General features: G+C 42.1%; 1 protein-coding gene across 3 annotated transcripts in view; it reads left to right on the plus strand.

The window, feature by feature from the left end:
- SERPINB7 (serpin family B member 7) overlaps positions 1 to 24,088 on the plus strand; it is a 40,364-nt gene that overhangs the window by 11,267 nt on the left and 5,009 nt on the right. For 2 of the 3 annotated variants that reach the window (XM_017642567.3, XM_017642566.3), the window contains exons 2-6: positions 11,670 to 11,855; positions 16,356 to 16,406; positions 16,984 to 17,100; positions 22,688 to 22,805; positions 23,898 to 24,040. In XM_017642567.3, the coding sequence (XP_017498056.1) occupies positions 11,688 to 11,855; positions 16,356 to 16,406; positions 16,984 to 17,100; positions 22,688 to 22,805; positions 23,898 to 24,040 (597 nt within the window). In that variant the 5' untranslated portion in view covers positions 11,670 to 11,687. Of the gene's footprint in view, positions 1 to 7,022; positions 7,100 to 11,669; positions 11,856 to 16,355; positions 16,407 to 16,983; positions 17,101 to 22,687; positions 22,806 to 23,897; positions 24,041 to 24,088 lie in introns of those variants that run through there. The other variant, XM_017642569.3, reaches the window with a different exon arrangement.

Genomic DNA, 24,088 nt, shown 5'->3' on the forward strand with positions numbered 1-24,088 from the left:
TATTGATTGCCAAGTGAAAGCTGAGATTGTTCATTTCCAAAGTCACAGAGAAGGAGAGGAGGAAAGGAGAGCAAACCGAAGCGGATTGGGTAAATATCTTCAGGCACATCAGAGATGTAGACCAAGTGAATTCTTCTGTGCTGTGCCCATAATAAAACAAATACCCCAAGAAGTAAAGCTGGACCTAATATTCGAAGCATTTAGGATGAATTAATCATGACACAACATATGCAATTAAGCCATGGAACGTGCTACTACCAGATTTTATTCACTTCGATATATTAGAAGGATTGGGTGGCAAACACAGTTCATATCAACATTTCAGTGTTTGCAATTCAGAACGAACAAACCAGACATCAAACAAAACACAAATGACTTCAGCTTCCTGGGAATATCCTCATATATTTTAGGATGTATAGGAAATTTCCCTTAAGTAATGTTTTACGGCTATTCTTATTGACAGATTTTAATGATTACTTCCAAAAAGAGCGTCATGTACTTCCCATTAGTGTTCTGTTGCCGGGGAGTTTTATATTCCCAGCCTAACTATGGTGCTCCTACCAGAGTCCACAGCCTCCTCCCCTGACCCCTCATATACTCCTGGACTGATAGCTAATCTTCCCTCCAACACCTCTCAGGTGGAAGCTGGTCATTTCCCATGTACTCCCTAGCTTAGGCCAGGAGGGAAAAGGAAGAGCTGTTTCCTAGCTCCCCACCATCATTTTCAGGGGAGTTTTCTATCCTCTTTTGAAGCTGTAAACATCTACACCTGCCCTTTCCTTCCAAGCCTAACCATCTGCCCAACTCAGAGTTATTCCCTCAGAGCTCTGGACGATTTTGGCATCTGAGTCTTAGTTCCTACTTTTGTTTTTTCTTCCAGCTCGATCATAGCTTGAACGTTGACACTGGTATCCCGTCTAATGTCTAGCCTCTGATCCTTCTCAGCAGGCCCTCTCCCTGAGCACCCCTGGACCTGGTTATCCTCCGAAAAAGATTCACTTTTGACATTTTTAGCTCTTTCTCTCAATCACACTCCTTGACCTTTGTGTACTCCGCACTCTCATCAAACCTGCTTCGTAACTGCTTGTCTCCCAGCACAATGGTGCCTGTTAAGCTTATAGTCCATCAAGCTTTCTTGGTTTCTACTGGCCTGTAAAGGCTTCTGCGCTCACCACAGTTATAAGAGCTTGGGGTGGGAGCCCCAGGCATTGATGCCCGTGATTCTGCAACAGCGCTCTGTATTCTAGGAAACTGTGAAGGGGGTCACACCCCTTCTTTACTGTGCTCTGTCTCACCTGGACTTTATGGTCCACCGTTTCAGCTGCACCCTCATTAACACTAAATTCTAATCCACCTCACATGCGTTTATAGTTCAAAACCCAGCCCTGCATTTTCCCCGCCCCACTCTCGGCCTTCCAGCTGCTGTTGCTGAGCAGTCCTGTAACCTCGGTATTTGGCTCCTCTTTATATAGTTGATTTCTGGCCTTTTTAAGCCTCGTTAGAGGTCTGGATCTAGTTATGCGTGCCTTTTACTTAGAGGAGTTTCCCAGGGGACCTTCGCAGTGAGTTTTTCTTCTTTTTGCTCTGGACTCTTTGTGAATCTCATTCGTGGTTTTAATTACCCGCTACTTGTCAGAGACCCCCAAATCAGCATCTCTATCCCCAACCACTTCTTTTCTATACAGACCTGATTTCCAACTGGATGTTCTACAGGCATCTTGAATTCAACGTCTCCAACGCAGAGCTCATTTTCTTCCCCTTCTGTCATGGATATTCCTACTTGGGAATTTTCTCTGTTAATATCACCACCCAACTAGGCAGCAGAGCCTGAAGCACCTCACCTGTCAGCACCACCTTCTGAAGTATTTGCTAGCTCTTCCCAGAGCACTTCATGGACACTGATTCCCATGGGCTTTTAGGCATGCTGTCCTCTCTCCCTGGAAGGCTTCGCATCTTCATTTTTCAAGATCAGATCAAATACTTGCTACTTAAATAAGGCCTGCTTAAGACTCCCATTTCCAATCAATTATTTCTCCCCCAGGGCTCTCATTTGGTTGCCTTTCTGTCATAATACTTATTTTACCCTAGGTCATTTCATTCATCCAATAACACATATTTAAGCCTAAATAGAATATCAGACCTATGATATACACAAGGGAAGAAAGAGGAGTTCGTCCTGGTTTCTGGCCTGAAGGAGAGTCTGTGTGTCTCCTGATGTCTAGAACATAAAGCTTTACAATGGTGGGGACACACATGCTGAATTTGATTAATTTGTTTTCAATCTTGAAAAAATGAAAAAAACAGTTGTTTAGGGAGCTGGAGACCTACCGTAAATAAGAATGATCTGAGATTGGCAGTCAGGACATCAAAGCCATGTGGAAGTATCTCTTTTCTTGTAGAGTTTGCACACAGATGATGGTGGCAAAGCAGGGCTTGCCCCACGGACGCTAGCGCTTCCCCTAATTATCTGCGGAATTACTCCCCAGGTAGTTAGGACACCCACATTTTGGAGCAGAGAATAACTTTGGGTTTAGATAGACTGCTTTGTTTTATTACCAGCCTATGTTGGAAAGGCAGACCTTTTTATTTACTTTACATTATGCCTTTAAAGAGAAGAAATGGCCAGCAGCTCATCTGAGTATAAGAGCAGGAGAATATACTGCCAATAAAGTGCACTAAGCATGATGAAGTGCTAAAGACAGCAAGGCCAGTGGGAAGAGCAGACAAAATGCAGACACATTTGGGTCATACGATGGCTTGGTAATCCCCCAAAGTGCTTCTTTATAATTGTTAATTTAACTGAGGCAAGGAACCTCCCAGAAGGCCATATATGCACAGGAATCTGTAGGTGCAGTAGGTGAATGAAGGAACATAGGAGAATCTGTTATTCACCTGGTTCCACGTGTAAGCACCAGTCGAGGAAACTGGGTGACAAGCTCTGGAAGGTGCATGTGCAGTAAGGGTCTCTGATTAGGTTTCTGGCAATAGAGTCTAGTAAAAGTGGAGGAAAGACCTTCTTCCCATTTCTCATGGGACCAAATGAAGGAGCTGAGCCCCTGCTTGGCAACTCTGAGGGCACCAGGAAAAAGCGTTCTTGGAGGGACTCCAGCACCCTCTCAATACACACCAGCAGCAGGGTCAGAGGTGGGGGATCCTCAGGGATCCTGGGAACTGAGAAAACTAACAAGGGCTCCAGAACAGAAGAGAAACATGAGAGGCCCACATGGTCGCTATAGCTGATGAGCAAACTTGCCTCCTTGGGAACCAAATATCATGGCAGGCTTGGCGCCTGGGTAGGTAAATGAGGACAAGAGATAGTCAAATCTAGGTCATCACAATTCATGTGGCCTCATCTGCACTTAGGAGCTGGTTTGGGTTATCACTGTTGGGCAAGGGAGAAGAATTGACATGACATGCCGGTTCCCAAGGCTGTTTCCTTCTTGTGCTTATGTCACTTTAGGACTGCTGAGTTCTAAATAAGTGATTGCAAACCCAGGAGCGGGAGGAGTGGAGAAGAAAACAATGCCGAGAGGAGTTTTAATTATGGTTGATTCTTGGCAATTCCAAGAGGGTTATCCATTCGTGTGTCACTCAGATCCCTTGCCTTTGTATCTAGTGGCCATTTCACCACTTGAAAGTATTTTATCTGTACAATATGTAGATAATAGAAACGACACAGAAGTAAAAATATTTCAGCTCACTGCATCATAATACTGAGAACAGGAAATCCATTTGTAATCTTATATTTTCTGTATGACGACAATCTTCTCCATCAGAAGATCTACTGCAACTGCTAAATCAAAAACTAAGTTCAGGGATTATTTGTGACTTTATTTTCCTCTATTGCTCACAAACCATTATGGAAGAAACAATGACTACTCTATTTGATTTTGGATAAGCTAGCAGGATCCCTGCTTCCTGGGTAAGAGAAAACACTACACAAAATTGACAGGCATCGGTAAGATTAGGGTACCTTCACATTCCAGTAGAATTTTATAATGGAGGACCCAGTCTTTTGGGTCAGCACTGGCTATCCTTTGGAAAATATTCAGCCAGAGGAAAGCAAGCTTGCAGTTTCTTCTGTGCCCAGCAGATGCAGGTGGATGTAACACAGCACTCAGGCATGTGATGCTGGGGCCAAGTCTGGAATGCATGCCCCTGTGCATGTTCTAGTGGCAAAGGTGTCAGCCACCAATTGGTCCGAACCTGCCTGAGCTAACCTACACTTGGCCACTTCTCAAGGGGCAAACCCACATCAAAGAACTCCAGCCTGTATCCTGACAGGGAGGATCTAGGCAGGGCGGATGTGGTTTTCCCACTGTCAGGTCAGGAGGGTGGAGGAGGGCCCGGCAGGGTGATGAGAGTGAATAAACACCCCAAGTTTCAGCTGAAGGTGCTTAGTTCAGGTAAGCAGCTAGGAAAGCCAGGTGACTTTATGAACCCAACAGGTATGTCTGGAAAATTCCAAACCAGAAAAACCTGGGAAGTAGAGGGAGTGGCAGAAGGATGGAGGACAATATAAAGAGAAGCCAACCAAAATAGTTCAGGGTCCACATGAGCATTTGAGTTTGAGGAATGATGAAAATATTCTAGTATATTCCATTTTAGAGCCTTATGCCAAGCACATTGACACAGGACAGGGATGGAAGAAATTGGACTACAGGAGATCAATGACAAATCACAGTGAACTTGTGTTCTAAACTCACAGCCTCTGTCTATTGATGCTCCCTCTCACAAACAGAGGGGAGGTTTTGAGACAAGCTGATGAACGCTGTAGGTCCTGACATTTGTTCGTCTGGCTACATTAAAACCATTGGCATTGTAAAGAACAAAGATGGGCAAATTACCTCTTCAAGTCTGATTCACATACAAACTAAATGAACCCCGTAATGACAGCCTTGGTCAGGGACTATTTGGAAACTTGATGCAAAGGCTAAATGCTTACAAGCCTCTTTAGGGACAAGGCTCACTGAGTCACAGGGAAACCATCCCAGAAGCTAGGTCTACACATCAATGAGCAGGTGTCTGAGCAGGGTGTAGACTGCACCCGTGCACAGGTTGTAAAACCTAATTCTAAAGTTTTTGGAAAAAAATCTGTTCAGAAATGCTTGCTATATTTCATTATTAAATAGTGGTAAATCCGGCCCCCATCTCACCTCTTCTTTGCCACCTTCCTAAGTGCCTGAGGAAGATGTGTGCATGGGCTGAACAGACCTGAGTGCTGTGGAAAGATGTTCTTCTGAGTGAGAACGGTTCAGTTTGAGAAAGGAGGTGAGATTCTGGCCACCGTGTCTATGTGCCAGGACGCTGGTGTGGCTGCATTATTGATCTCAATGTGCACATAGGCTGCCGGCTACCGCCGTGCGCAAGACATAAGCTCACTACTGAGTCTCAAGAAAGATGTGGAGGATGTCTGATGGCCAAGTGCAGAGCCTCAAATCTCCCCAGGTTGCTTCTCCGGAGGGATTGCTCTTCTGGGGATGCTGCCTGTATCACCCCCAGGAAATCTTGTTAGGGTTTGGGGCTGCCGGAGGGGACCCTGTGGCCTCTGTTCCCGCCATGCACCGTGTTTATCACTCCTGCCAATCTTATTTGGCATCGTATTCTTCACCTCACTGTTACTCAGCACAGCGTCCCTGCCCATCCTCCATCAGCACCTGCTCCCAGAAATCGATCAGTTATCCCTTACATACAATGTGCTGTGATCCCAGCTCTGAGGCACTTTATTTCCTTATATTTTTGATTGACTTTTTAAAATTATATAACTTGGATACATGAAAGTTCACTTAATATATGCCTATAATATAACAAATAGAACTTTGCTAGAACCTCAGAGGCCTCCCTCCTCTGATAGAGATAAGCAGAGGCAAGCATTTCCTTAGCATAGTCTGCCTACCCTGTGTCAGCATCCTTAACAATACAGTTTCCTTGGTTTGATCTTTTCGTAAATGGAATCGTACTGTGTGTGTTCTTCTGTGCCTGACTTATTTAGTTCCTAAGCCTTACTTCTAACTGTGGCATGGGACCCCACATTTCCTGCAGTCTCTGCCTAATAGAGCTGCAGAGATATATCAAGTCTTGTTTAACTCAATGCTCAGTATTTAAATCTTTACAACCAAGAGAATATTATCCACAGCTGAGCTGTGAAGTGTACTGTGGTATACATTTCACTGTAATCTTTGTTTTCTCTGGGGTTAGTAATTGTAATATTTTCTAGGTTTTTGTTGTTTGTTTAGTTTTCAATAATCCTATCACTACATATCCTTCTGACGGAGGTGGATCTCTCTCCAATGTTCAATATGTTCAAACTCTTCTATCTCTTGATAGGATATTCACTTTAGGGAACTTGAAACGATCAGGAGAGTCCATGTTAGCATTAAAACATGCCCTTCAGATGAAGGCATGGTGGAGGAGGAATAATATATAAAGTTAAGTCAGAAACACTGCGGGGAAACCCTGCTAATCCTGAAAGAGGCGGCTCACCTCCTCCCTCAAATGCGGGGGGATCGCCACTTTTCCGGCCAGAGCAGGGCTTCCTGTCCCGCTCTTTCCCAGGGCTTTGCTCTTTTCATTCCTCCGGGAGATGCTGCTCTAGGCTAGCTCAGTTTATACACGCGAGACAGTGAATGCTTGAACGTGAGCATCTGCCGTATTCCTCCTTAGATACCAACATCAGAGAAGGAGGAATCCAATAAACAATAAAAAAAAGGTGATTGACTATGAAAAGCATACCTTTCCATACAAAAACAAACAAACAAACAATACCACAGTGAATGAATATCTGCACATACTGCAGGAAAATACTATGTGATGCAAATATCAAATTAAATACAATTTCATGCTAAAATTTGACTCATTAAAAGTAACGATTTTGACTACTTTGAATCGAATCTGCAGCTCATATTCTGCACACTTCTTTTAATTTGCTCTTTAAAGGGCCTTAACGTGATTACATTTTAATAACATTATTTAAAACAACCATGGTCATCACTAAAGGAAGCAGGGAGTGTCTGAGTCAGAGGCTTTATATTTCGGAGTAATGCAAGGAACTCTCAGACTCACCCAACCAGCTGCCAACTTCCTCTATGAAGAGAGTAAGGTAAATATTTCTGAAGCGCACAACTTAAAGTCTGGCCAGGCATGAGAGAAGGAGAGAGAGAGAGAGAGAGAGAGAGAGAGGGAGAGAGAGAGAGAGAGAGAGAGAGAGGGAGAGAGAGAGAGAGATAACTTCTCTGTACCTGAGAGTCTCAGCTCAATAAGCAATATCAAAATTATTGTGCAGCCCCGTTCTCAGCTTCTCTATCTTGCGGCTTGTCCGTGGCTGATTGTAGGTGCTGTCGGGGAGAGAAAAGCATATACCACCTTGCAGGGGGTCAGGAACAAGTGAAGCGCTTCATATTCTATCACGGAATAGAGAAATAACATTTGGGCAATGATGTGCAAATCTAGTTTCTATATTTCCAGTGTTTTTATTTAAGGCATCATAGGGTGGAATATACTAATTTTTGAGATTAGAATTGAATTCTTAATCACATAGCAAGGTGATTGTGTGATTAAGGATTTATCAACATTTGAAAGCATGTTTTTAAAAGGTATAGAGTTGAAAATGCTTGTTTTGAGGAGTAAATTTATTTACAGCCTTTCATTTAACTTAGATGATAAGCATAAAAATTAAGCATGCTTAATAGTAGTTACTAATTTTTCTCAATGTGTTTAGGTAAGATACAAGAGGCTTTCATATTTTTTCAATTATGTACCATGAAATACGATTGCTTTTCCTTGTAAAGACAAAATTATTCTAAGATTAGATAATATTTTGATTAACATTTAAGGCACATAATTTACCAATTAGGTATAGCAAGTACAGGTCCATAAAATATTATTATAATTTCGTATTTTATTGAATGTGTTTTATCCCTGGATTTTCCTGTGCTTTTCAAAGTTATTTTTCTTGCTTTTCTATTAGGCTTTAAAATTTTTTTTAGTGAGAACATATCCTTCTGTTTTGACGCAATTAGTATGTTGAGTATGTGAAGGAAGGGATTCATAATTTCTTGGCTTGAAATATACCAGAATTAAGCTAATAGGCTTCAGGCTCCTGTGAACTTTTAGACCCTAAAGTCTGATGGTTGAGATTAAAAAACCTTCATGAGTTCTGTTAATTTGTGTTAACTTGAAAATTATAAATTGATTGTATAATCTATATAGTAAGCTAAAATATATAAAGAACAGAAATATATGGTATTTTTTAGTGAAACAAAAAATTGATCTAAAGCTAAGTTCTTTCATGATTTGAAAAAGAATTCTCCTTCCTTGCTGGGTCCAGACAATGGCACAGTGGATTAAGTTCACACTGAAATCTTCTGTAGCTTAGCCTAATTTATTTTCCTTTGCAATTTCCTTTGGTTATTTAACTGTGACCCACATCAATTGGCACTTGGGGATGGCTTGTTTGAATTTGGTTTATTTTTGTTGGTGCTTATTATTATTATTTTTTTAACTTGCTGTAAATATAGGAAGAAAGGAAAAATCAGCTTTGGTAATAATGCTAGTATTTATTCATCTGTTACCTGACGGAATCTTGGAGTTGTAAAACAAGTAATTTAGCCCTAAACATAGTCATCTATTTGCAAGTGGGACTCAGACTTTGTATCAGATGAGGAGGAAAGAATCTTGATTTCATTTGTGGATCTTAGAGTTCACCTGCAGAGAGAAAGACAGTAAAATCAATTATGTGAAGTGGAACATATTTTGGCATTTATTTTCAAAGTGCATGAACACGTCTGTACAAGAATGTTTGAGGCTATATTATCTAGTGCCATCTATCATTTTAAAAGTCATTGCTTGAGAATTTATGATGGTCTCCGAAGGTCTTGGCTCACCTTTCTCTGTAATGATTATTTATTCAGTGTGGTTTCTCTACCATAAAATGTGCCTAAGCCATAAAAATAAGAACTTGATTGCCTGAAATGAACAAATTCCTTTGTAGCTTCTGTTCCCTTCAATATGAGGTTACGTGAAAAGTCTCCAAGATGATTAAGATGTTAGAGAATGAAAATCTGTAATTATTGTTTAGAAAGTGAGTTGAAGGATGATTTTTAAAAATATCAAAGACTTTTCACCCCTCAGTGGGTAGTAAAATAGTAAGACATAGATTTGCAAAGCAAGAGGAGATTTGGGACTTGGCCAAACCAAAAAGCATTTAGAAAGTGTGTCTTTATACTTTGCGCAATGATGCCACCAAGCAGCTTCCAGACTGCATGGGCCATGCGTGCAGGTCCCCAGACAGTGTCATTTAAAAATCTTTCATGTTTTACTTTAAAGATTCTAGCTCACATAATATAAAAAAATATTAAAATATGCCTGCAATCCTCCATTAATTTTCACTGGACATACTTGGACATTATGATTTTGCTTTTAAAGTAAGTCTTCTAAGAATGACTCATTTCATTTACTATGATTTTAAGCAATAATAGAAATGGTTTGAGAGACAGCATCTTGTACACAATTTCCCCTTAAAACTAAAGAATATTTTGTGACTACTAAATTTAGTATAAAAATCAACTTGTTTATTTACTTCAATACTCATTAAGTTCAATCTTATAACTTTCTCTGTATCTTAGAAGCAATACTTATTTTTCAGACGTAAAATATGATGTTGAGCCTCTGAAAAGTCTGGGACCTTAGACAGTGAGCTCACACCACTCACTGAGTAGAGCTGCCCCGCGTCTACCAACTCCCACCCATGTCCTCTGCCTTTTCTGGTTCCTTCTCTCATTTTTTGGAAGCAGTTTCATCTGTTGCTCCAATCACAGCTGTGCCCCTGCTCTTCCCTCTGGATACCATGGATTTGACATGAAAATCAACGTGAAATTTTCTGGATAACTATTAGAAGAACACAGATGTTCCTCCTTGGAGTAAAGGGTGTATGGAGAGTGGATGATTTTCTTACCCTGTATTCCTGGGCGGCATAAATTGAGGAGTGGGACCTAGAGTGAATTGAAAATAGCTGAAAACAGCATCATTTATGACTCCATGCCTCCGTGATGTTTTCAGGGCTTGGAATTCCAACACACACAATGTGGGTTCCTCAGGAATGCTCTGGAAATGCCCATTATGTTGCCTTTCAGGACAGAACAGATTATTACCATTTTTTAGGGAGTGATGAATGTAGCAGCTCCAATTCACTGATGGTCTACAAAGGATCTAGCATTGTACTAGAGTTGTTCCTCAGTTTTTTTTTAAACCCAAGCTCCCATTTGATAAAATAAAAATGGAAAACTTGATGTCATTTGTAATTTTGAAAGGCATTAAGTTTCTGTGACTTTAACAAAGTCAACACAATAGTAATTTTAGAATATTAGTTTTTCAGGCCACCTCCTGACCTTTTCCCTTCTCCACACCACGCTGTGACCCCCTGCCCCGAATGCCCTGGGATCGTGAAGTGGTCCTCTTACAGGTGTACAAGTGGAAGGACCTGTGGTTTTCTGTTGTGTAAACTGACCATTTCACTGAGCAAGATGAAACTTAGCAGCTCTGAGAAGCTGATGCCTTGACCCAGGTTGTGCAACTACTAGCAACAGGTCAGGATTAGGACTGGGTCCCTTAAGGGTCCATGACTCTTGGAAACTGCCACACCCTGAGGTATAATATCACGGTGTATTTAAGGGGAATAGTCTGGAGGACTGATGTTAATTCATCCAGCATGGACAACCTTGATTGTGGTATTGGCCTTAGTTAGAGTCTTGTGGAGAAAGTCTTCAAAGAAACACCAAAGCAGATTCCTAAAGAATTCCATGATGGTGGTAGCCCTCTATATTTCAGAAACATTTTCAAGAGTCTGAGATAATTTCATTTTCCTTGGGCTCCCTAGTGAGAAATAGACCACTGGGTGGGAAGGCTTTGTGCGTGTTTGTGATACATAATACGGTAATTATTGGGCAATCACATTTTCCATTCCAAACAAAAAAAATCAGAAAATGGTCTGAAAAGAATACATACATTATAGGACCAAGGATGAAATTATGGGACCTATCTGGAATTAGGATGGACCTGAAAAACGTCAGAATGTGTGATTGATTGCTCTAAGAATGGGCAGGGAGGCTATAATGGAGAGAAGATGTGAGGAAATGATGTGCTAAATCACCAAATGGGAACACTTAAAAAAATTACGGAGGATTTAGAAAGCAAGGGCTAAAGATCCTTTAACAGATTACCTAATATTGAATACTTATTTTATTGCAAATACACTTTCGCTCTTTTTCAGCTTAGAAAGCTTGGGTGATTAGAGAACCAGTAGGTTCCATGCATGTGACTTGAAAAGCCAACAGTCAGATGCCACGGAAGACAGAAATGCCAAATCAAGGACAGTGGGATTATGTCCTGGCTATGAATAGGAGCACAGAGGCAGGAACATAGGAACATTGCACTGATGAATAACAATGTGAAATAAAGGACTGTGTCATAACATTGTTGCCAGGAGAGATAAGTTTAGAGTGTTGGTAACAAGGACACAGGACCAAAGGAAACTTTTCTTTTTGTTCTAATGTATTTGATGGTCACATCCCAGGCTGAAGAAATGAAAGGGCAAATTTAAAACAAATAAATGAATATAAAAACCATAATACAGAAGATGTACGTGGAACTCATTTCATCGTCTCGTTCCTTAGGCTGCCCTCCATTCCACAATGGCCTCTCTTCCTGCAGCAAATGCAGAATTTTGCTTCAACCTGTTCAGGGAGATGGAAAACAGCCACGGAAGCGTGAACGTGTTCTTTTCCTCCCTGAGCATCCTCACTGCCCTGGCCATGGTCCGACTGGGCGCGCGAGGTGACTGTGCGGCTCAGATCGATAAGGTCAGTCTCGGTTGTGCCACCACCTGTGGCTTCTGCAGTTAGTTTTCACGGCAAATTGTTTTCCCCATAAGAAAATGTTAACTGCCATGGCCCCGCATAATGAAACCATCCCCACGAACCCCTTTCCAAGGGTGGGGAACGCACGCACTTGCAGGACTTGGTTTCGGGTGGGAGATAGCAGGATTATTCCAGAACTTCAGCTTTAGTTCCTTCCCTTAGCACACTGGTTCTCCAGGTCTATTTCCCAGACCAGGAGCATCAGCGTCACCTGGAGAACTTGTTAGACACGCAGATGTCTGCGCCACCCTAGACCTCCTGGATGGAAACCATGGGGATGGAGCCCAGCAATCAGTGCTCTAATAAACCCTCCAGGTGCATGCTGAGTTTGCGAACCTTTGCCTGAGTAGACAGGGTTAAGAAAGAAAAGCTTCAAGGAGATAGCAGTGAAGGCCCTAGTTGAACAAGTGTGATCTGGGCACAAATGATGTAATAGTACCTTCCAGATAGCAGCCGCTCACCTGAACGGGCATCACATGATCCCCACCATCCACTTCACCACCTGCTTTAGAAAGTGCTTGCCACCCCACTCTCGTACACCGCCCTGGGCAGGCTGTACAGGGAAGTCCAGTGGTCCTAGTTTTCCTCCTTCTCTCAGGAATCTGCAGGGCCGATGGCAGGTGCAGGCGGAACGGAGGCCTCTGCCAGAATCTACTCTGATTCCTGCTCCGTTTCACTATTTCACTTCACAAGTGCGTGCTAGGGGGAGCTTGCCCTGCTGGAACCTTTCACTCCTAACTGTTTGTTGAAGATTATTTGTGCAGCAAATTTATACTAGAATAATTCATTTCTCTCTCTGGCTGAGCTCAGTGAGTATTTGCTGCTAGGGAATAACCACAGAGTCTAAGAATGCCGTTTTCCCAAGAGCTGGACTGGTTCCTAAGCCCAGTACATTGAACACCGGACTTTAATGAGATGATAATAACAGGGAACTGCAGAGAAGGTCTTCAGTGTCAGGCTCTGGGTTAGGCTTGTGTAGGCTTGTGTTTTCTGCTTATGCCACTGCAGTGGTTATGATTATCTTGATTTTATGGAGGGATTTGCATGCCCTCTGTGTGCTGGTAAGTGGCAGAGCTGCGACAAACTCAGGGTGATCTCTAAAGCAGGGCTTTTCAGTCTTGACCCTCCTGGCATTTTGGGCCAGGTAGTTCTGTTGTGAGGGGCTCTTCATGCATTGAGCACTACCTTTGGCCCCTCCCCATGGTTCCATTAGCGTCTCTTCCCAGTCATGATAATCAAGCATCCTCAGACACTGTCAAATGTCCCCAGAAGGCAGAATCAACCCCCAAGTAAGAGCCATTTGCCCAAGGCCACCAAACTGAAATTCAGCGCAGAGAACATTATTGCAAAGCCCAATTATTTTAAAGTCACTATTTTGATACAAATATCAAGCCTTTGGGGAAAAACTTCCAGCAGCTAATAAAAATGTGCCCATTCATTAATAAAAGTGCTTAATGTTTTAGAATGAAGTGAGGGCAACTTGGTATCATGGAAACAGAACATTGGTTTGGGAATTAGAAGATTAGATCCAAATTGCTGGTCTTGGGAAAACTAGTTCACCTCTTTGGGCCTCATTGTCCTTCCCTGTAAACTATGGAGGGGTTGGGGTGGGGGGTTAATTTAATGATATCCAATTAAAAAAATAGCTTAAGAGTTGTTTCTGTTCAGTCTGTTAGACAATGATGTGCAGGCCCCACACCTGTGACCAAGACTCACCTTTAACACAACAGAAGACACAAAGTTATTTGTTATTGTGTGATTTCAGCTCAGGGACATTCTTGAGTTACTGACTTGTTCATTTCTTGAGGTCTCCTGCTCTACAGATGCCTGGTGACCTGTGGTCACCAGCGCCTGGGTGGTGGGCCACAGGGAAGTCAGAGAGCTGCTGTCCTCCTGGGCTCAGCTCCTTAGAGTCACTGCCCACATCAGTGACTTTCATGAGTTACTTTTGATAACTCTTGCTATTGCGACCTCTGTAAGAGGAAAATACGGCAACTATAGACACGAAAACATCCATATAATTTCTTTGATATCAAATGGAGTAAAATTAGAAACAGTTGAATCATGTTCAGTATTTATACTTGCTAAAGCTTTTTTCAAAACATTAAGAAGAATGCCTTCTGGCGATTCATATACTTTTTTTATTACTGCTCGAGTCCTGTAAGAGTTAGCTCAAGAAAGACATTAGCTTTTGAATCCTGACCCTTTACCGTGGTATTTTACGTTTCTGGTATCTTCAGATGTTACCAATTACCGATCTATCCAATGGTGATTTTAGGACTTTTCATTTTAAGAAAAGAAAACCATAGGAAATGTAAAAAGTTAGTCTGACTTAGGAGGAATTTTGACCAAAAAAGGATTTCTTTCTCCTTGCTGGACTTCACATTAATTATTAGATTAAAAGGTTTAAAACCAAGGAGCACAAGTCATTCAGAAGGTTTTCCCACAAAGCCGTTTATATTTGACTCAAGATAGTTAACAATCAACATGCCTTCCAAAGATTTCTTAGCCTTTGCTTGGTTATGTCTTTCTCCCTGAACTGTTTCAAATATCATAGAACTGGACCCTCATACCCCCATCCCTCATCTTAGAAAGGAGAGATACAAAGGGACTACCTAAGTTCAAGGTCAGTGGGCGCAGCTGGCCAGGGCTTCTCTCCCTCTGTTTCTTTCTTGAGGTGATTGGTGGTGATGACTTCTTCTTCATTTTAGGGGCACTGAGAGGTAGGCTTCATCTATTTTCCAACATAACTGTTACAAAGCAGCAAGACTGAAAAAAGTATAGTGACATAGTCCAAGTCAAAAACACTCATGCTTTTATTTCCATAAATAGTAAATGATTTATGGAAATGGGAGGTCCTTGTTGAACCTTCTGTTAGTGACAAGTCACCGACTCCATTTCTCACCTGCGGAGGAGTCAGGGTCCCTGTGAAACTGGACACAAAACTGGAAGTCAGGATTAAGGATCCTGGGGGGGCATATTCTACCCATCACCTCTATCCATTGGGAAAAGATAATTAGATTATTTAAGGCATTAAAAATCTTTGCTTTTGGCCAAGGCAGAGAGAGAAAGGGGGCTGATGGAGCTCACCGTCCTCCCCAGCATAGACCAAGAGGGTGGGATGGCGCCAGGCGGCCACGCGTGATCCTTGCTGCCTGCAAGAACCCCACCTGTGGATTTTAAATTGGCTCCTGATTTGTATATCTAATTGGCCTTAACTCTCACCCCATCTCATATTAATTATTATTTCAGATTAAAAGGATACAGAAATTGAAGTAGCTTCCAGGTCTCTCTGACCTATGAAAACTGACAGTGACACTCACCCCCTTCACGTCTTCATATCTCTCTGCAGTTCCATTTTCCCCCTGCAGATTACATGGTGTTCATTTGGGGTCTGAAGCTGTCAAGTTGAAATCCCTCACAGAGGCACTGACAGCAACACTGACTTAATTAAATTCTCATACATAATTGTTTTCTATCCAGTGTCAAAGAGTGGCCCTTCACCCCCTCTTCCTACCTTCACTCCCCACTGGGGATGTGATTCAAATATAGCACATGTGTTCCCTTAAAGAAAATCTACATCTTTATACAGAAAATCCAACCCATAAGATTCTAGGACTCGCAACTTGGACAGTCAGACAAATCCACCATCACCTGGCAGCTTCTTTCATACACTTGGCTGGAGGAATATAGATTAAATGAGTCCTTGGCTGTCTCTGTCCTTTCCGTCCATGCCTGGGGGGCCTCAAACATTCCGTTTGTCCCATGCAGTTGCATAAGGGATTATCATACGCATAGTGCGCTTTATCACTTTCCAGTAGAGGAGCAGTTTTGTAGTCCAGATCCCACAGAGAAAAAGGCCTAGGGAAATTCAGATAAAGTGCAGTAGAAAATCAAGGTGTAGGCAGAGTAGCAACTATTAAAATAATGGGGTTATGAGAGCCATCCTGGGAAAGAGAAAACCTAAAACCACTTAATTTCAAATACTTGCAGGATCATAAATCATCTTTCTTAAGCCCTAACTTAGCTTCATCTTCAGGATTTCCTAGATATTCAATATGCCTTGATGCCTAAGTAGTAGACCCTGATCTTGCCTCCCATCTGATTAAACAAGTTTCATTTTTAACTTACTTTTGGGTCCTTGGCAGGTTGAATCAGCAAGTAATTATAAAATTGTTCCCCCAGAATGAGCAAACCCAAATAATTAAACATTTCATTTTGTAGCCATTGATTTACTAACTGCGCCAACTGTGGCACTTTCCCCAATGAACAGTGTGCATTTGAAGTGCATCAGGAGGGCCCCTGTGTCTGTCCCCCGCCTCCTGTGCTCACAAACGACCTCCCAGGGCAACGTCTGACAACGCAGTGGCGGCCTTCCTTATTTCACCAGGTCCTTCTCGGGCAGCATGACTGCTCACTGCTTTTTTCCTTCCCTGTTTGCAGATACTTCACTTTGACACCATCTCAGGACATGGAAGCTCTTCTTCTATTCAGGTAAAAGACAACATGCTCTTTTAGAAAAAGAGAACGAGCAAAATTTAGAAAAATTACTGTCTTAGTGAGACATAAGTTATGCTCTTTCTCCTTTTAAAGCAAAGGAACATGTCTCATTCAGATCTCCACAGAGTAGATATTTCAAATATAATTTTTTATCATAGATTCCTAATTATTAATGTACCAGTATTTTATTTGTGTGTTGGCAACATTTTGGCAAGGCAGTGTGGAGCTAAATGTTTTGCTTTCTATCCTTGGATATTCACAGCCAACTTACATCAGTGAAATGAATGGCCAGTGCACATGCATTAGGCAAATTCATTACCTTTGTTAATAATTTTATTCTAAGGTTCATTACTTACATTAGTAAAGCCTTTAATTAACTTGGAACACAGACGCTATCTGAGAAAGGGTAAGACATTGTAGATGTATGTGGCATTGTTTGCTGTTTTATAAGCATCATTATTTTTCAGTTCTTTTATGGTTTAATATACTTGTTTTATTTCATGTTTGAATAATAAGAGTATATATATTTTTTCAGCCCAAGAATAAATGTTGTAAATCTTTTTAATAACAGCCAGGACTCCATTATCAACTGAAAAGAGTTCTCTCTGATATAAACACATCTCACCAGGGTTACCAACTCAGCATCGCCAATGGGCTTTTTGTGGAAAAAATATTTGATATTCATAAGGTGAGTGCTGACTCCTGTCTCAGAAGCTTGGGTCCACTCTGACCCTAGTCTGTTCACTCCATCATCTGAATAAAGGCTTGCATCTTTCTACTGAGCCCTATCACAGTGATTTTTTTTGCCTTGTGGCTACAGATGGTGCTCCCAGCTGCCTTCAAAATATCATCACTGTGTTTCCAAAGTACAGCTCTACTTCCCCTGAGCCATGTAGTCAGGGTCACCGGACTGATAGGCTCCAAAACAGAAGAGACTTGTGCCCTGGCAGTGACGGAGCTGTAATGGTGGTGGGAGGAGCAGAGAGCCCATTTAGGGGTGTCGGTGGGCAGCAAAGGAGAAAGTCTGTCTATTTTCCTCTGAACTTTGTGTCTACTGGGATGGCCTTGCATCCCCCACTGCTGAGCTCCCCTCCTTGTCCCGTGGCCATGCCCTACATGCCTCCCTCCAGTAGTGGCCTACTTACCTTTTTGGTAAGATCACTTATAAAAACTTTCGTGTAGGAGACGTAGGCTACAGCCATTGGCAGAGCAGCAGCTCAGACTCCCCACAGAGGTGAGGAATTGGTTCATTTGAGGTCCGCAGACTGATTTTTCATACCATTATGATGTCTGTGTTATTAACTCATTCACCACGGCGTCCTGCCCGCCCAAAGCACTCTCTGTGCTAATATGCTCGGCCCAGGCTTTCGGACCACCATCGCCATGACAGCCGGAAGCCGGTCAGCGCACTCCAGGCAGACCCAGCGGCTGTGATTCTCCGGGCATGTTCGTTCTCTCTTTTAAGTCCCCACTTCTCAGATAAGCCTAGAACTCCACCTCCGTGACTTCGCTGGCTATTGCATCTTTTCCCACCTCTCTGTGCTCCACCCAGACAGCACTGTGTCCTTTGTCTGTCACCCACTCAAATTCTTTGCCCCTTTTCTGAGCACCACTCCCACACCCTCTGGCAGCCTGCCACTTATGAAGCTTTGGCCACTTTGCTTTTTAATCCTCACCAAAGAACCTGACACAGGCTTTACAGGAATCCCCCTATAGACACATGTTCAGCCCCACATTTTGTGCCTCTATTTCCACACGTACGTGTGTGTCCCTGAGGGACTGCCAACTCATTTAAACTGGGAGTCGTGTCTATTATGTTACTATTTACGGGATATTTCCACGGTCCTTTTTCTGGCACTCAGTGTGTGTGTGTGTGTGTGTATGAAGTGGTGCCCCCAGAAGCTCTGGAAAGGTGAGGTCCGACCAGGAACATGGGAAGTGGAGACACTGCCATTCTTTTCCACCCAGACATTGACAAGGACAGTTAGTCAGTCTAAGAACTACTTTTGAGTATAAACTATCATCAACCTTCAGTCACTCAGGTTGGTACAGAGATAATCTCCAAACTTTTTACATTTTGCTTTTCAGTACTCTTTTTTACTCACATTTGAATATGGATGAGACTTATTTGAATTGGTGAAGATATTAAATATAATGCTACACAAAATGTCTTTATAAAAACCTTATGGTATCTCTGAAGACCCAGCCACCATCTCTGGTGCCTTGTTTTGCCTCTTTCACCATTGTTGCTCAATGTGCTCTGGGGCAGACGCTGTCTGCAAATGTTACCCCATCCTCCCCCAAGTCCTGCCACCACTTGGGGTAAGTTCAGTGTTCCCATGACTCCACTTCCCTCCTTACAGTTTCCTGACCCCCTCAGTGCACCATGAGAGTGACTGATGCCCGAGCCACACCCTGACACTCATCAACACCCAGAGCTATTCCACTCCCCCGATTCACAACTCTTGTTACCCACTGTGGCCATGTCACCCCATGCTTCTCGTTCTTTCAGTATTTCATCCCCACTTCACCTGTTCTTCAACTGCATCGAGTGATTCAATCTCTTGGTCTCTCCATTTCCTCTCAAGGTATCAGCTGCCTCCTGCCTTTAGTGCTAGATCAAACTACCCTGTGGATCCATCCCTAATCAATACCAATACCCTCCTTCCCCAGCAAAGCCCCACTCTGGATCAGTGCCAGGACTTCCCTCGGCCCGTGTTCCTGGGCTGCTAGAGGATGTGTGTGCAAAGCATAAAAGTGTGCAGTTGCCACTACGACCCCTAGCCTCTCACCCCAGCTGGACTCTCAGTGGTGTCCCACGGTCAGGTGTTCTGTTTACAGTCATTCCCTCTCCCATTCCCCACAACAGTCACTGAGAGCTCTGCTTCGCTCCATTTCCCAGCAACCCCTTACGGCCACCATCAGTTTCAACTCGGTCTGTGTTGTGAGCTCCAGGTCTCTGGTACCTCAGATTTGTCTCTTGGGTCCTGGAGTCTGAAGAGGCGCCAGGGTGTGGAAGCCAGAGTCAGGCCGGGAAGCCGTGGGGCTTAGTGGAAATGTCCTGTGCCTGCCTCCAGGGTCATCATAATCATGGCAGCCATGGGGTGTCCATTGGGTTTCTGGGTCACCTGGGACAGTCCAAGACCTGGGGTGAAACCCCTTTCCTTGCCTGGACTGCAGCTTGGGCTCCTGGGGTGACTGGTCAGGAGTAAGGGGGCAGCTCCCTTCTTTCCCTTTAAATTAAGGGGCCTCCCACAATGACTGGATCACATAGTCATTTTTTAAAGATGTTGAGGTGTAATGAAAAGACATTTTGACGTGCTGGGTTGAGAGTCAGGAGCCCCAAGTCCTATCCTTGCTGTGCGTCCCTCAGTTATCAGTTGGCATGTCTGGACCTCAGTGTCCTCATTGATAAAATCAGAGGATTGTACTAAATAGTCTCTATGGCCCTAAACTTCTATGGTTTGATCTTCAATTTTGACTACTCAATACACAGATCCTTGGAAAATGGAAATCATGCATAGTGTTGTTGTGTAGCTAAAACTGAAGTGCCGCTAATGTACCATTTCATTTCATATCCAATAGCTGTTTTCTGAGCACTGACTATATGCAAAGAACCACACAAGATATGGTGGGGACACAGAGATGACTAAGAAAGTCAATGTTGGCTTAACATTTAAAAACCAATAAATGAAATTCACTACATTGAGAGATCAAAGAAGAAAGAACTTAGTATCAATCAACATATACAGAAAATAAAACTCTTATAAACTAGAAAAGGAATTTTGTGCATAAACAGTCCTGGTAAAAGACCAAACTTTTTCTTCCTGACAACAGGAAACGAGACAAGGATCTTTTCTGTAACATTTCTATGAATGTCACACTGGAGGTCATCACCAATGCAAACAGTGAACAGCAATGCAAACAGGTGACAGGCAGGAAGAAAAGGACTGGGAAGGAGGAAATAAAACTGTCATCGTTCACAGATAACAACTGTATATGTAGAAAATCTAAAACATTTATAAATATATTTAATAGTGAATTTAGCAAGGTTAAGTATAAAACTCATTTGCATTTCTGTGCAAATTATTATCCACAATTAAAAAATAAAATTTAAAATGCTACCATCTACAGTGGCATTGTAAACATCAAATACCTAGGAATAAATCTAATGAAAGATGTTCATAAAATTAAAAAATTGCTAATAGAAGGAAAGGAATACTTTAAAAACAAAGGTTATAGCTTGCTTAGGGACAGAATACTCAGCATTATAAAAATGTCTATTCTTTCCATATTTATAGATTCAAAGCAATTGATTTTGGAGAATAGATAAGCTGATTTTTAAATTTACATGGAAAAGCAAAGTATCAAAAAAACTTAAGACAATCTGGAAGAAGAAAAAATTGGAGGACTTAAACATTACTGGAAAGCAAGGCTTAGAAGATACAATAATTAAGATTTGCTGATATTTGTGCAAAGGCAGACAGTAGACCAGTGGAATACAGCAGAGAGTCCTGAAACAGATACACACAGAGACATTTCATTTATGAACTCTGCAGAGCAGCAAGGGATGGTGTTTGCAATAAATGGCATTGTTTTAACTGGCGATCCATGTAGAAAAATGTGCCTAGACACAAAAGGCATATAAAAAAAGTAATCCCAGGTGGATCACGTATATAAATATGAAGGGAGAACAATCAATTTCTTAGAAGGTAAATATGGATTCTTACACTCATATTCTTGGATAAGCAAAGACTTATTGATCTTTGTTTTAGGATACATAAAGCACTAATCATAAAGGATAAAGCAAATAGCATGTGTGGCATTGGCATTAAGAATTTATTTTCATTTAAGGACATCATAAAGAGAGTAAAAAGGCAAGCCACAGTGGTAGAACGTATCTGCCATATATATAAGCAATAAAGTGCTGATACCCAAAATCAAAAGAAAAACACAAACAGCCCACTGGAAAATCTTGACCTGGACCTTTGTGACAGAACCTATTAAATGACCAATAAATATATGAAGAGACAGTCCATCTCAAGAGTTTTATTCTTGTCATTTAAGTTTCATGTCTCCTTTTAAGGACATAAGCAATTGTGTTTGAAGGAGATTGGCAAGACATAGGAGCTGGACTGGAAAAAATGATATATAATATACATATTTACATATTACACATAAAACCATTTTTATAGAGCTAATCTATCATGCAGACAGACACTGCATAACTGGCCAGTCTTCATTATTAGGGTTGAAAATTCTGTAAAATTCATCACAATATCTTCTGACAAGATATATGGTTTGTAATGACTTTTTCCCCAATTACTGAAATTTTCCCTCAAGACGTTAATGTATTTGTTGAACTGCTGATGTGTCGATAAATTAGATCACTGTGATTTCTTTTTATTATGAAACGATAAATAATTACTAAGTGCCCATTATGTGCAAGGCCACGTGCTGGTGCTGGGAATATAATAATAAGCAAGGTGTATTTGGTTGTGACTTTACAGTATTTACTGTCTTGTGAAGGGCTCAGAAAAATTCTCAAATATAGGTAAGACGTGGTGTGATAACAGCTGGGGGAAATGAGTGGGAAGGGCCATTAGTGGACCTGGAGGGGCTTGGGAAGACCTGTGTCAAGAAGAGGTATTTGTGCTTAGAAATAGGAAATGAGTAAGACATACCCATGACAGTTATGGTCATTCCAGTAGATGAAATTGCTGTTCAAAGGCCCCCAGAGATGGAGGACACATGGTACTTCTGGGGAGTTTCTCTGGTCAGGAAGCACAAGATGGAAGATATGAAAGAGAAAGTGGCTAGAAATGAGGTAACGGGTGCAGATTAGCAGAGTCCCACAGGCCCGGTCCAGGGGCTTTGTCTTCAGCACAAGAAGTAGCCTTGACAGGTTTTCAGTAGCAAGGCAAAGATGCAAGCAGGGGAGCTGGGTTAAGCAGCTATTGAAGTATTTATGGTGAAAACGCAATAGTGAAGCCAGGGGAGTGGGCGTTTGCCATAATCTCTATTACCTCCCCTAATCCATTTCAGGTAAATTTAAAACAGCGTGCTTGCTATGCAAATTCAACTTCAAGTTCTCCAGCTCCCCTTCCAGTCATATTTCCCTATTGCTACATTTCTGAGACAGGAATGAGCCCTTGAGTGAGGCAGTGGACATGAAGAAGGAAGTTCAAGAACTTATTTCTTATGTGCTCAGTTGTGATTTGTAAATACAAGAACTGTGCATTACTTACAGAACTGTATATTATCTATATTTACAGAACTATACCGAGAGTGCTGAAAAATTATACAACGCCATAGTAGAACGAGTTGACTTTACAAATGATATAGTAGATACCAGATATAAAATTAATAAGTGGATTGAAAAGAAGACAAATGGTGAGTACAGTACCCTACTTTTTCTAAAAGATTCGTCCATTATATGTGAATACTGAGAACTGTCAGAGCTGGGAGTCTTTTGTAGGACATATAAGGACAGCTCCTAGTAGTCCAAAGTAATGATTATTGTATTGCACATTGCTTTCGTATGTGTCCACAATGTGGGTCTGGGTAATCTTAGTCATTTGAATGTTTTACGTTTTTCAGGAATCTTGTCTATTATGTTACCTCATTTGTTTGGGAACAATGTCCTGAGACAAACAGATTTTATGATGACCATTTCATAAATTAATGATAAGCTTTCCAACCTCACTCTCCTTAATGCATGAGAGTTAGGGTTTGCCCGAATGCACTCGGCTCTTCCAGGCTTCCATGTCTGAATGAACAGTCTCTGCTTCACAGGAGCACTTGCACGCCACTCCCACCTTGCCCCCTGTTTGAGCAGAGGGCCCAGCCGGAGACGGGTGCCCCTCATCTGTGCCCCCGCAGCACACGGAGCTCCTGGCTCTGATGCCAGCGTGCTACAACTGTGTTTGGTTGTTGTGAGCTGGGCTGTGAGCCTGCTGATGGCCAGGACTGTGCCATTCATTGTCATTCAAGTTTCAAGACTAGTGCTTGGTTGGCATCTAGCAAAGATCTTGTTAATGTGAAATGAAGAAAGTAGTCAGCCCTTTCAGTGGAATGGAGCTAAATTATATTTGGAGTGTTCCAGCCTCGTCAATGCAATAACGGCAGTGCGGTGCCTACCGGCCCAGAGGGGCTCTGAGCATCGTCTTCCTGGGTTGGAACCCTGTTGCCTGACGATCTTGTGTGACACAGTACAAATTACTGAATCTCCCTGTGCCTCAGCTTCCCCAGCACGAAACAGAAACCGCAGTCGTGTCTACCTCCCAGAGATTTTGGGAGAGAGAAACCAAATACTGTGCATAAAGCGCTTAGAAAATGCTGGGCAGAGTGATGGCTCACAGGTTATTATTAATATCATTATTATGATTATTATGTGATAAGGAAAACTTCATGCTCATCTCATCTTTAAATATTTTTTTAATTTGCATTAAAAATTAACAATTTTTTTCAATTTAATATCAAAAGGCAAAATCAGGAACATCTTTCAAGAAGGTAGCATAAGCTCGTCGGCTGTAATGGTGCTGGTGAACGCGGTCTACTTCAAGGGCAAGTGGGAGTCATCTTTCCCCAAGAATGAAACCCTGAGGTGCCGTTTCCGGTCTCCCAAGGTATGTGAATCTGTCTAGTGTAGGAAGTTTTGGCCCTAGTGTTCCTTG

This window comes from Manis javanica, chromosome 9, assembly GCF_040802235.1.
Source record: "Manis javanica isolate MJ-LG chromosome 9, MJ_LKY, whole genome shotgun sequence".
NCBI lineage: Eukaryota > Metazoa > Chordata > Mammalia > Pholidota > Manidae > Manis > Manis javanica.